The sequence below is a fragment of the Antennarius striatus genome, chromosome 7, assembly GCF_040054535.1.
Source record: "Antennarius striatus isolate MH-2024 chromosome 7, ASM4005453v1, whole genome shotgun sequence".
Taxonomy (NCBI): Eukaryota; Metazoa; Chordata; class Actinopteri; order Lophiiformes; family Antennariidae; genus Antennarius; species Antennarius striatus.
This window is the reverse complement of record NC_090782.1, coordinates 20,657,836-20,670,898: the sequence shown is the minus strand read 5'-3', so window position 1 is coordinate 20,670,898 and position 13,063 is coordinate 20,657,836. Positions and strand designations below refer to the sequence as shown.

The 13,063-nt window shown below is 39.5% G+C and overlaps 2 protein-coding genes across 9 annotated transcripts in view; one reads left to right on the top strand and one right to left on the bottom strand.

Annotated features, from left to right (window-relative positions):
* Positions 1-7,931: 7,931 nt before the first annotated feature.
* fcho1 (FCH and mu domain containing endocytic adaptor 1) overlaps positions 7,932-13,063 on the top strand; it is a 35,623-nt gene continuing 30,491 nt past the window's right edge. For all 3 annotated transcript variants that reach the window (XM_068319790.1, XM_068319789.1, XM_068319787.1), the window contains exon 1: positions 7,932-8,024. The gene's annotated coding sequence lies outside the window, so the exon portion shown is untranslated. The remainder of the gene's footprint in view (positions 8,025-13,063) is intronic.
* Positions 9,588-13,063, bottom strand: part of rfx2 (regulatory factor X, 2 (influences HLA class II expression)) — a 56,994-nt gene continuing 53,518 nt past the window's right edge. For all 6 annotated transcript variants that reach the window (XM_068319791.1, XM_068319792.1, XM_068319793.1 and 3 more), the window contains 2 exons: positions 10,027-10,050; positions 9,588-9,616 (listed from right to left, as the gene is read on the bottom strand). In XM_068319791.1, the coding sequence (XP_068175892.1) occupies positions 9,603-9,616; positions 10,027-10,050 (38 nt within the window). In that variant the 3' untranslated portion in view covers positions 9,588-9,602. The remainder of the gene's footprint in view (positions 9,617-10,026; positions 10,051-13,063) is intronic.

Genomic DNA, 13,063 nt, shown 5'->3' with positions numbered 1-13,063 from the left:
AGATGGCTGGGATCAGACTGTGTGACGGTAGTGCCTCAAAATGTGGTGTGTTAGAATTATAAAAGGAGCAGACTGGACAAAATACTTCAAGATTATATTGAGGCTACACAATTCACACAAAAACTGTAAAAAGGAACACTAAATTCTTTTAAAAACCAACAACAGTTGTTTATTTAGAAAAAAGTAAAACAAGTGGGTTTACACTGTTTGCCAGATTTGGAATCCACCTCATTTTTCATCTACGATAAGAGCTACAAGTATGAATGTAACATAAAGAGAGAAAACAGCACAAAATATGATGTATGGACATGCTTTCATCCTGAAGAGTCCGATTACAAACTGAAATTCTATATTAAATATTCAGTACGACAGATTTTCTGTGTCCCAAGGGCAAGTTAAAAGTATGGAGTTTATTTTGATGAGAGCATCAGCAAAATTAAATTTTATCTGATGAGCGAGACATCCCGACACATCTGAGAAAGAATTACAGCATTTTACATAATCTGAAAAGGCATTAACAAACTGGACGGAATATTCAAGAACAAATTCAAACCAATAGTCTATTAAGAATTTTTGATTTACCCATATTGCCTGTTTATGAAATGCAGCAGTAAGTCAGAGCACAGGGCGCCTACACATACCCTCTTCATGACTTCTGCTACCTGTATTGTGTGGAGTGATGATGTGCTGTTTTTCACCATGTCATGGTCTGCTTGGAGAGGTGAAGCACCCGTTTGTGCGGTCGTGTCAAGACAATAATAATCTGGTTGGAATGTTTGTGCCATAAACTGTCAGGTAAGCACCGGCAGTAAACATTCACAACAGTACATCTCCATGAATAGAAGTCTCCTGACGTCATTTGAAAAACACTGAACTAGAGGCATGTGTCCTACCCAGAAGATGAGTGGTTCAAGTTGAGAACTTGAGACAGTGGAGTCAGTGCGCCCCCTTGTGTTTGCAAGGTTTATAGAAGGAGCTGCAGAGATGTTAGAAATGTTGCTCATTTAACCCTTAGGTACCGATTAAAATGGCTCTACACCTTAGCCAAAGAGACAAAAAATTGACATTTCATAAAAGTGTTAAAAAAAATTGTAATACAGAAATATATTTTTTTCTTTCAATGCACCAATCTTTTACATTACTTCAGCCCTATCCATAGATATAAAGTTGTATTTATTATTTTATATGTCTATATGGAATTTGCCATTATAACCTTTTTTTCTTCCAATGGGAAAAACACGAAATGTGGAATATTTCCAGAAGTTAGTGCACAGTTAAATACTTCTGCTAAAGATATTACAACCTTGACCATACCAATAATTGGTAGGATTATTAACTTTAATGCATCATTAGTTTTTGGTACAATGAGAATTTTAACTTTTCTGAACACTTTAACCAAAGAGACAAAAAATTGACATTTCATAAAAGTCTTCAAAAAAATTGTAATACAGACATATATTTTTTTCTTTCAACGCACCAATCTTTTCCATTACTCCAGCCCTATCCATAGATATAAAGTTTTTCCATTATTATATATGTCTATATGGAATTTGCCATTACAACCCTCTTTTTCTTCCAATGGGAAAAACACAAAATGTGGAATATTTCCAAAAGTTAGTGGACAGTTAAATACTTCTGATAAAGATATTACAACCTTGACCATACCAACAATTGGTAGGATTATTAACTTTAATGCATTATTAGTTTTTGGTACAATGAGAATTTTAGCTTTTCTAAACACTTTAACCAAAGAGACAAAAAATTGACATTTCATAAAAGTCTAAAAAAAACATGCCATACAGAAATATTTTTTTCTTTCAGTGCATCTGATCTTTTCCATTACTTCAGCCCTATTCATAGATATAAAGTTTTTTTTATTATTATATATGTCTATATGGAATTTGCCATGACAACCCTCTTTTTCTTCCAATGGGAAAAACACAAAATATGGAATATTTAGAAAAATTTGCATATGGTTAAATATTTCTGATAAAGATATTACAACCTTGACCATGCCAGTAATTGGTAACAATATTAACTTTAATGCATTATTAGTTTTTGGTACAAAGAGAATTTTAAAGTTAATGAACACATTGGCTAATGGTCCAAAACGGATCATGTCATGAAATTGTATGCGCCTCGCCATGGCAACGTGTCCGGTGCAGACAAACAAAAATGAGACCTTCGTACAACTATATATTTTATTATACATATAAACATTTCAACATTCATTAAATTTCAAACATAAGAACAATATTTGTGCAGTGTATGCCGTGGTATGGTATGTTTTGTTGTTGTTGTTGTGTGTGTGTGTGTGTGTGTGTGTGTGTGTGTGTGTGTGTGTGTGTGTGTGTGTGTGTGAGTGTGTGTGTGTGTGTGTGTGCGTGCGTGCGTGCGTGTGTGAGACTGAATGTTTACTGGCACTTGAAACACGACTCACAGATAATCTTGTAGTGCCTCTTGCATGCATGTGCGTGACACTTTGCGCACTGGCTCCACACTCCCTTCTGATCAGCGCACAGCATATGCAAGTCTTACGTGATTTTGCCGGGACCGGCTGTGGCTCCTCCCCTGCCCCATCTTCCTCTTGATTGGCCCGGCCCTGGACTTCACGGACCAGGCTCGCCGAAAACGGTGCTCTAGGCATCCGTGGTCGGTTCTCCATTGCTGGGGTGACGAGCGCTGCGCCGAGCTGCTCCAAAAAAAGGTGGCGTTTCGTGGACCGAGAGCTGTTCCAGCCGGGGTACACAGACAAGAAAAGACGGAAGGCGTTGTAGCAGGAAACATGGACCATGTGATAAAAAAGACACCTGGGCCAGCGGCGCGTTTGCCGCGGCAGGAGTAGGTGCCACAAGCCTGCGGAAGAAAAACAAATTACACGAATAATATGCATACAATATCACACATCCCTCTTGATAAATAGAAAAATATTCAACGAAATAAAGTGCATAGGCTATTGCTATATCGCACAATCAAACGTAGTGAGTAACAGTAAATAAATACCAGTAAGTGAAATAAATAAGTGATGCGTAAATACCTGGTCCAGGTGGTCGACGGCTCCTTTGCAGCGATTATAGTCCATTATTATTTGTGGGGTTTTTTCCCCGATTCCTGGACCTCTGGTTCCCGGTGTTTTGTGCTCAGGAGAAGCACGTTTGTTTTGTTTTGGGGTTTTTTTTTGGGGGGGGGGGGGGGGGGGGGGACATATGACACGATCGCTGTCTTCATGCGTGAATCCGAACAACGATGACTGCACTTGCCGCTGTTTACTGTCTAAGAGCTGCGGGGGGAGCACAGCCAGCCCCCCCAGCCAGCGGAAAAGATGTAAAAAAAAAATTGTCCGTGGTCAGCGTGTGGCCCTGGAGCGATTCAGTGAGCTCAAGTGCCACACGCATTCCTTGGTTGCGCTCCACCGGAGCTGACGCAGACCTCCCCGTATAAACCTGGAGCCTCCACGCGTAAGAGGTCTGGACATCACACAAAGCCCAGATTTTGAGTCCGTACTTGGCTGGTTTGGAAGGCATGTATTGTTTGAATGAACAACGGCCCCTAAAAGTGACCATTTATCTACTGTGGCTTCTTTTGATCCAGCAAATTTTGCTGGATCAAAAGAAGCCTCCGCTCACCTATTGGATGAATGGAAATACATATTTTTGCAGGTGTGTAAACACAGACCTGCAAAAGAAATCATGTCCTTTTTCATGTCCTTCTGTCACACCCACTACCTTTCATGAAGGTAGTTGTTGTGAATGAAGGAACGAAAATAAGAAGCAGGAGGAGTAAACACAGACGGTGGGTCTGTGTCTGTGCTGTGGGGTCAATGTGGGGACAGTGGCTTGCTGCAGACAATGAAGATCATGTTGCATTATAACATGGCAGCATTATTGTATATAGTAATATATATAATATGCATATATAATATATTAATATATTATATATATATATATGCCTATAGCATATGAAAAATATGCGGTTATAATGGGAGTCAATGAGACCATTTTTGTACCAATTGGTTCCTGTGTGTACACGGTGACAATCTACTATTCTATACACTTCCAATGACAGGCATTAAGGAATTTAGAAAATAAAGTTGAAAGAAAATGACTGGCAAAATTTAATATATTTAGCCTTTTAATTGACTGATTTATTGGGAAAGAAAAACATAAAAACAACAAAAATGTCACTTTTGGTACCAATCAGTCCCCAAGGGTTAAAGAACATGACCTCTTCACCATCCAGCTTACTGTCCAAATTGAAGTTAGACAATTAAAATGTTCTAAATGAGGATTTAAAGGTAATTTAAATAAAGAACCATCTCTGACATACGTCAGAGGATGGGAAGCTGAAGATGTCAGAAACTAATTTGTGGCCGCATGAATGAAGGAAATAAATGATTGTTCTCCAAAATTACACGATCTCTGTTTATTCTGCATTTTATCTTATTTTATTTTTTGCATTTTTAAAAAAAAGAGTTCTTCATAAGGGTTTTTACAGTATTTTTCTTAATATTTTATTCTAATTTATGCTGTTGTGTGTTCATCTGTATTTTTATCATTAATGTTCAATGATTTATCACCCTATATATCCATCCATCCATCCATCCATCCATCCATCCATCCAGCTATAGATAGATACTGCAGTTCCTGGAGAGAGGAGAGAAGCCCAGAGAGCAGATGGAGGAGAGACGGCTCCTCCTGCCTCTGTGCTATGTGAACAGATGAAACCATCATCCGTCTCTGCAGCTTTCATCAGCCAGCCTTGTAGGAGCTGAGCTGATTTCAAGGAGCTTGATGACAGGCGGAAACAGGCTGACAAACCGGAAAGGGGAGACTAGGATAATATCGGAGTAAACATTGGAAATTTCATAACTGCTTTTTGTCATTTGTCACTAAACCAGCTGTGCAACATCAGACAAGAACCAACAAAGCGTTGTGCTTATATGTCAATTTTATGTACAATTGTGATAAATGTGAATCATGTGGCAATCGTAAGAAGACCTTTAATGATAGAATGACCTGGAATACCTTCATCTGACATCCTCAACAAGAAGAAATAATGAATATCAGTCACAACATGTTGGTTCGCAGCGGACTGATGATGAATGAAGCACAATCACAAAGGGCCACTAGAGGGAGACAAATGAAAGCACATGGGTTGGCTTCTGAGCCACTCAGGCAGGATTAGAAGGACACCAACAGGTGGCATGGACTGATGATGCATAATTAATTTTGACAGCTCATTTCATTTTATCATGAAGATTTTGCCATGGATCAAAGGCTCTAGAGATGATTATCCTTTCACTTGTGAATGCAGAAGGAGGCGAGGGCCTCTGCCAGTGAGACTGCTTAGGGTAGAATTTATCCACACATTCAAAACCCTGTTTTCTTCTTCTTCTCCCTCATCCATTATAACCCTCACAGCTATTTTGTCAATTTGTGGTAAAAATGTTCTCTTCCTGGATGAAGCTCAATTTACATCTGAAGGTGGAAGTCATGAAGTCATGTGACTGCACAGGTAATGTACCATACATTAACTATGACCTTTCTCTGCGCTATTTCATTGTCTGTGACATTTTATTCTGCTGCACCCCATCTTCATTTTAATATTGCATCTCCCTGAGCATCTGCCCTCACAGATGGCTCTCACTGTTTCTGTGTTTGATGCATAAGAGCACCTGAAAGGACAGAGAGGCAGAAGCAGATGAGTCACAACAGCTGGGATCATGGCTGCAAGTGTCAACCAATGCAACAGCTGATATAGTAATTAGTGAGCTGCAACCGCCATCTAAAAAGACTTAAAATCACATAAATATCCATTGAATTAGCAACATTTGTAAGATTTTTAGCTGATCATTTAAGATGTCTGCTTTTAAGTGACAGCAGGTTTGTCAGCCGGTCTTCTTCCTACTTTTTTTTGTTGACTTAAGGATGTTAAAATAGCCTCTGACTTTAAATATAACTCACACTTAATTTTCTCCTCCTACAGAATCATTATGTTAGGGGTCCCATACCCGGTCTGCTGCAGGATTACACAGACAGCACCAGACTTGTTCACCATCCTGAATCATTTTGCATAAACCAAGCATAGACTGAACTGTAAATACCAAAGTAATGACACCCTGTTTTTGCCATACACTCATAAAGATCTGAGTGTATTTTTTGCCACCAGTTATCCACAGCAGCACAGCTTAACTAATTTCCTGTGCGGGCTTTTCATTTGAAAGAAAACATTTACTGCACCATGTGCCTGTTGCAGTCCTCAATGGAGATCTGACGAAGAGGACTGCTGCACTTCACAACATATCTACCTCTCCAGTTGTGCGATCCAAGCCTCCACCAGAGCTGCCTTTGTCAGCATCTCTCGTTCATCTGATTTTGAGAGGGACTGAAATTGAGGCAGGCTTCACTATCTGTCAGTCACTTCCTGCGCTTGCACAATGAAATATTTATTGTCTTTCTAGCAGTTTTAAAGGGGCCTGCATGAATGCACAGTAAACAAAAATATCTGATATTTCAACAGCATTTAAATGACCTCATTTCAATGTGTAGCTAATATTGTAATATCCAAATACAGGTGAAATATGTGTAGATTAAATACTTCTTCTCTTTTTTGGGCTTAACAATTACAAATCTTTTCATTCATACATTTACTTGTGATCATCAAGGAGGTTGTGTACTTCTGTTGTCGCCTGTCGATACACACATTTCATTAGTGGTGCTGTACTTACAATCACTCAGGCTGATTACAACATTGGTGGAGTAATCAATGCTGCAGTTGTGTTCTTAACTTCCCAGGGATGCGTATTGAGCCGAATTTCTTATTCATCATCATCCCTTTAGAGTGGAGGCCATGAATGTATGATTGAGACTGAAGGTTGAATGTAACCCCAGGACACAAAACAATTCAACAAAGAGATGGTGTTGTGGTAGTAATCACCTGTTGTGAATGTATTCAAACCATTAAGTGTACAGGCGCTTTTCCATATTGATGTTGAAATGTCCAGCATGGTTTCACTGCATGAGCATACAAAGTCAATGTGATGGACCACCATTGTTTTATGGGGGATATGTTACATGTGGTAGTATTCTGTAAACCCACAGAGTGATGCATAAGATGTCCCACTGAAGTGTGGGCCTTCAGCATCAAAATAAAACAACCACAACAGACAAAAAGAACATTTTTATGATTAAAAATAACATAAGTGGGGTTTTTTTTTTGTTTCAGAGGACAGCTGTTAGTGACAAGTGGGAGGTGTTTGTATGTGTAGGGGGGGGGGCTGTGCTGCCCCTTATTTTTCATTTATTTATGTATTTATGTATTATTATTGTTATTGCTATTTTTATTATTTAACTGCTATAATCTGAGTGCAACTTGTTCATGTTTATGTACATTTGTTGTGTTTTTAGGATTTTTTATTACTTGCTATCTATCTATCTATCTATCTATCTATCTATCTATCTATCTATCTATCTATCTATCTATCTATCTATCTATCTATCTATCTATCTATCTATCTATCTATCTATCTATCTATCTATCTATCTATCTATCTATCTATCTATCTAAGTCTACGTGTAATATGTAATTAAGTGATTTATTAAACTTTGCTAGTCAATGAAGCCACAAGAGGACAGTCATTTGTAAAACTTTTTTACGTTATGGCAGAACCCACGGGGGAAATCCCACGATTCCTCCATAACTGAGAACATCCTTTCTATTCGAGTTTTACATTTTAGGTTTTGTGGGCGTCAAAACTTAATCAAACAACCAATAGGATAGTAGAATACCTTCTAAGACACACCTTCTTATGGTTGCTATGCCTACTACAGGTTTGCCTATGAGTGACGTCCAATATAGCCAATCAGCGTCTCGACGGGTGGGGTTTTGAGCCCTGACTGAAAACTGTGGTGGATTTTTACTACTATGCTCGAACCGCTCAGTGTGACTGCATGTGTTGGAGCTCGGCGACAGAAAGAGCGGGTGTTGGAAATGTACAATAAACGCTGCTGGAGGGTTCTACGCAGGTAACTAATCAATATTTTTTACCTCTTGTATTCTGTTATTTAAATATAATTCAGAAAATGGCTGGAAAAACTGAGGTCTTGAGAATATCGAGTTGGTGAATTTACACCGGCAGCAGACGGAGACACGTTTGTTTGGAAATGAACAGAGGTGAATTTAGCTAATATTTAATGGAAAACATGAGGCTGACAAGTAGATATCCGAGTCAAAAATACAATGTAAAGCCACATTTTAAAGTTTGATGGGTAACTACAAAAAATGTTTCTGTAGAAGGATTCAGAAACGAGCATCATCTGCCGAGGTGGGGCAGTGTTATTGGATTGAATTATAATATTATTCCTATAGACATAATTTCACATGACACCCAGAGAATATTCATTGACATCTGATTTAGAGAAAGTCTATAGGCGTCTTAGTAATTATTCTATAAGTTGGTGCATCATGTTTTAAGTTCAGAAATAGACTCAGAATCAGTTTGGTTCTGCTGCTGGAGGTAACAGATAAAAGAACCACTGTTTCTTGGTTAGATGGAGAGAGCTGATGATACTAATGGAAATGGGAGAAGGTATTTCCTGGATATTCAATGTGAATTCTCAGAGATATGAGAAGTATTTGTTTGCCTCTGCCAGAGACTGGCACTCCAACCTGGAGACACAACTCAAATTTAACTTAAGAAGGATGACATTCTGATGACATCCCTATAATATGATCGTTCAGTTTGACATTGTTGTTGATATGAAAGGCATCTTGCTCATGTGCAATGTTTGTAATAATACAGGTTGTGGTTTAAACAAAGTTTAGACCACAATCAAAGTCTTCTTCAACAGGTTAGACTCAAAAATCAAACAGCTCATGTTGTTGAAGATTTCCGATATTCATGGTAATACAACTTTTACAGTATAATAAGACATTGGGTTTTCACAACGATCTATTTACATATCAACACAAGTTCAGTTGTCACCTCCTTGTCATTTCCTGTACTGTCAAATACAGTAAGAACACGATATAAAACATCTTTAAATAATACAGATTGTTAATCTTTTATCAGCCAATAGTGTGTTTGTGTTCTGTTTCATTGCAGCAGTATTTCTTTGGGTGAAATGTAGGAATTGTCCTCTGAATGTAAGCCATTCAGGTGGGCAGTTTGCTTTTGCAGCATCACTCCAAGGAGGTGCAAACAACGTCTTCTCTCACCGAAGCAACCAGACTGGGATTCCCCTTTGACTGGCGGCTATACAGTATGTTTAAATTCCAAAGAGCCACAACATAAGAAACAGTGTTTGCATCACTGCAGCCTGGCTGTCTTCTAGTGCTCTGATCTGCTGACATTGTTGTTCTATCTCTGCCTCTGAAAGCAAATGGAATTCAAAGTAATAAGCTTCCAGGTCTTCTCCTATCAAAGAAATAAACACAACTCTCCTGGGTTTCTTGACATTGAGTGGCACAGCTGGGTTACTGTGATGGAAAGAAGGCCAAGAGTAAGGTTTTATTTTTATTTAATGTGAACATTAATTGTCTTGGTGGCAGCCAGACATGGACTTCTAAGGGAGTGTGCTCCAGGCTAGATGCCAGCACTGTCATTATTCCAAAGTCTCTGAAAAGTAATGCACAGAAATGCATTGCAAGTTAATATCTGTGCAACTTTAGATGGCATGATTTCAGTATTGCAAAGGCATTGGTGATGATCTCTGAATACGCACTTTGCATCCAGTGTAAAGCTCGGATACATGCAGTTATTAGAGATTTAAAGCAGTGCTTTACCTAACTTAACTTAAATGTTAGAGTTTCAGACTCACTGCTTACATCATGATTCACAAGCATTTTGAATTTAAGAAGTTGTATTTTTCAAATCATTTGAATTAAACCTAGAAGTTAATATTCTGTCAAAGCATAGTAATTGCATTGTAAATGTGATCTCATCGTTTTGCATCTGGCTGTCCCGCGCAACCACGCAACACACAACCAGTTACCAGCCCACAAACACTTCTGTTGCATCAGTTTTACCTCTGCAGACATCAGAACTGGAGGCTGACAGAAAGTAAGTAAAGAATGGGGGAGGCGATGAGAAAATAATGAAGTTGAGCTCTGTCTTTTGCATTTCTATTTAAATAGACTACATATCTGTGCAAAGCTGACACATCACCTGAATGACAACAAACTTGGCGTGCTCATGTGCACAGGCTTTCTACCACGCATGGCTAATGAGGAGAACTCTTCAACACCCTGATGACTCCTCTTTCTCTTTCTGTGACCCACAAGGATCTTCTTACTATTTCTCATTGCGATCTTGCTTCGAGCGTCCCTATTGGCCGTCCTGCAACATAGTATATGGTGCCAGTGACATGTATTAATTATACATGTGTAGCCTCATATGTAGGCTAGAGAGCTAGAGGCATTCCCTGGTGTTTGCCAAACAGGACAAAACCCAGAGGCAGGAAACGGTAAAGCCCAAACCCGATGATATTCAAATCAAAACAGAACTCAGACGTGTTGGTTTGTGATGGAATATATTTATTATGTCATAAATAAAGTGGAGTCGTTACGAAACTAAAACTTCAGGTAGCTACAAGTGACATCACGGTAAAACTTTCTCCAGTTCTGTTAGAGAAACCCTCGCCTCAGGTCCCGACTGAGCCCAGCCAAGGTCTCCTTATGGCAGATGGGGAGGTTCGGGCCCCCCCCCCCCCAGGCTCTGGACCTGGATCTGTTTCTGGGTTACTTGTTCAGTTTATGTTCACAGAGTGTTAAAAAGATAGAATTAAAAAATAAAAGAAAGATATGTTGCTTTGGATAACAGCTGCATGGAGGCTGATTTCAAATCCAAATGATTTTAATGACAATCACCCGCAGCACATAATGACAGGTTTAAACTGTATTTACAGTTGGACGTTCACAACTACCTGTTTTTAAACCCTCCCGTGTCTGTATCTGAGAAATAAAGCTGTTAACTAATCAACAGGATATTAATCCCCAATATTTAAGTCAGTTACAGTATCAATCGATAGCATTGCAGCTCCCCTGATGTGCGGATTTGCTGCTTTTCCTTCCCTTGTAGCAATTTAAGTTTGGAATTCTGATTGTGGGTCAAACGACCTGAATACGTCTACTTGTCGTCCAGAACTAATTGGTTGCTAAAAATATAAAGAACACAATAAACAGCAGTGTGAGCTCTGTCTTATGTCACAGCTGCTCTTCTGCAAACATCTCCAGCTTTGTATGGACATAGACCCGGCGTTCATTGTGGCTGTTTGCCTTCACGCCGTTTCTGCTCGTATATTGCCGTTCATGCCAGCGTTGGGATGCGGTGTCTGCCTGGTACGCTGATATAGTCGGGTCTGGACTGGGGCTGCATGCTGCAGTGACAAAAAGCACATTCAGGCCAGGATAATAAGGAGATTGCAGCCCGGGTTGTGTTTGTCACTCGCTGCCTCCTGTCTATTTGTGTTTTGCTGTTTCATTGTGTGTCTCTTCAGTCACTGGAGATTCAGCCTGTCAGAACAGGATGACTGTCTATTGTTCTAGAGAATAAGTGAGTAGAGTGTTTCTGAGGCTGCTTTAGACATTACAGGGTGCAATTCTGCCGTCACGTTGGTGGTGGTGTGATCGTTGGTTTCAGTGTGTCATCATTAAGTGCTTCCTCTGGTTTTAACGGGTTGCACTTCATGCTTTCGACTTTGTGAGCTGTGTTTCATGATGATTTGACTCACGGTTTTATTTAGAGGGTGTTAAAAAATGATTTGCATTTCCCAGGGAGAGTCATTGTGATTTTTTATTATTACAAACCAAAACCCAAAGATAGTTTCTTAGCAGTGATCTGGAACAATGAAAAAAAGAAGCACACCATCACGTTTGAGAGGCCATAAATATTCTAGCTATTTCTCATAAGCTGAAATGGCATGGAGGCAAAAAGGACTGAGTCGTCAGTCTAGTCGATCCACAGCAAATTCATCAGGAACTTTGAATACTTGATTGATTTGAAGTGCTGAACATTCTCTCTTTCAGCTCCGTTGGTGATTGTCACTTGATGATTTTCAAGCGACAAGAAAGTGAACATTTTTTGGTTGCGGCCTGACCCGTCAGCACATTTAGAAGATTCTTCTTTCGGCAATTAAATATTACAATGGTCTTTTTATCTATTTATGATAAGTAATACCAAATAAAGGAATTAATTATTATAAAAAATGGCCCCCTCTTATACTTGATAATAAAACTTACTGTTAGTTGTAATCTTATGTTTTGTTTTAAATGCGTTTGTGGCCTTTGGCTGTCATGTGACCAAAAGTTCACATTTAGGTCACATGATGACTCTTGACCTCCACCGACTGAATGAAGTTGGTGAGATGTATCGACAGCTTTGAATTATTTGTAATCCAATCTTTTGCTCATAGATCCTACAGGTCTAAAGGTCTTTCACCTCCTGACCTCCGTGGAGTTCAGATGTTTGTCCTGAATGTCAGCGGCGGTGATGATGCAGATTTAATTCAACTGGTGACAGAAATACAAAATTCTAAAGGGCATTCACAATCAGTATGCAGAAATAATCTCTTTGTTGTGCTCCTCTTGTGTTGACGGAGGTAACTGATTGAATGACATCAGCACAGCATATGGGTTCTCTGTTTATGAAACCGCTAAACATCCACAGTGAAGTCTCGTACTCATTTCCCCGCCACAGCAGTGAGTCATCCGACGCTGGTAGACGTGGTGAATGAGTGCAGTGGACGGCGAAGGGGGAAATTAGGCGAGACACACAGCGATCCCTCCACGCCTCATCGAGTTGGGTTTAAAAGTGCTGCTGGAGGACAGATGAGTTGGTCGACTGAGGCTCCAGCTGCTCTAGAAGTCTGTTTGCTCTGTCCAGACTCTTACACTCTTAGAAATAGACTTCATTGCCGGCGTCTCTAATAGTAACGGGTTTAATTGCTCATGACATCCATCAAAAATATTTTTGCCTCTAACTGACTTGAGTAAATGATGATTAAAATCATCTGTGGATCTGGGACTTTTGGTCTGTGTTCGTGTAATAGACTCCTGCCATCCAGCC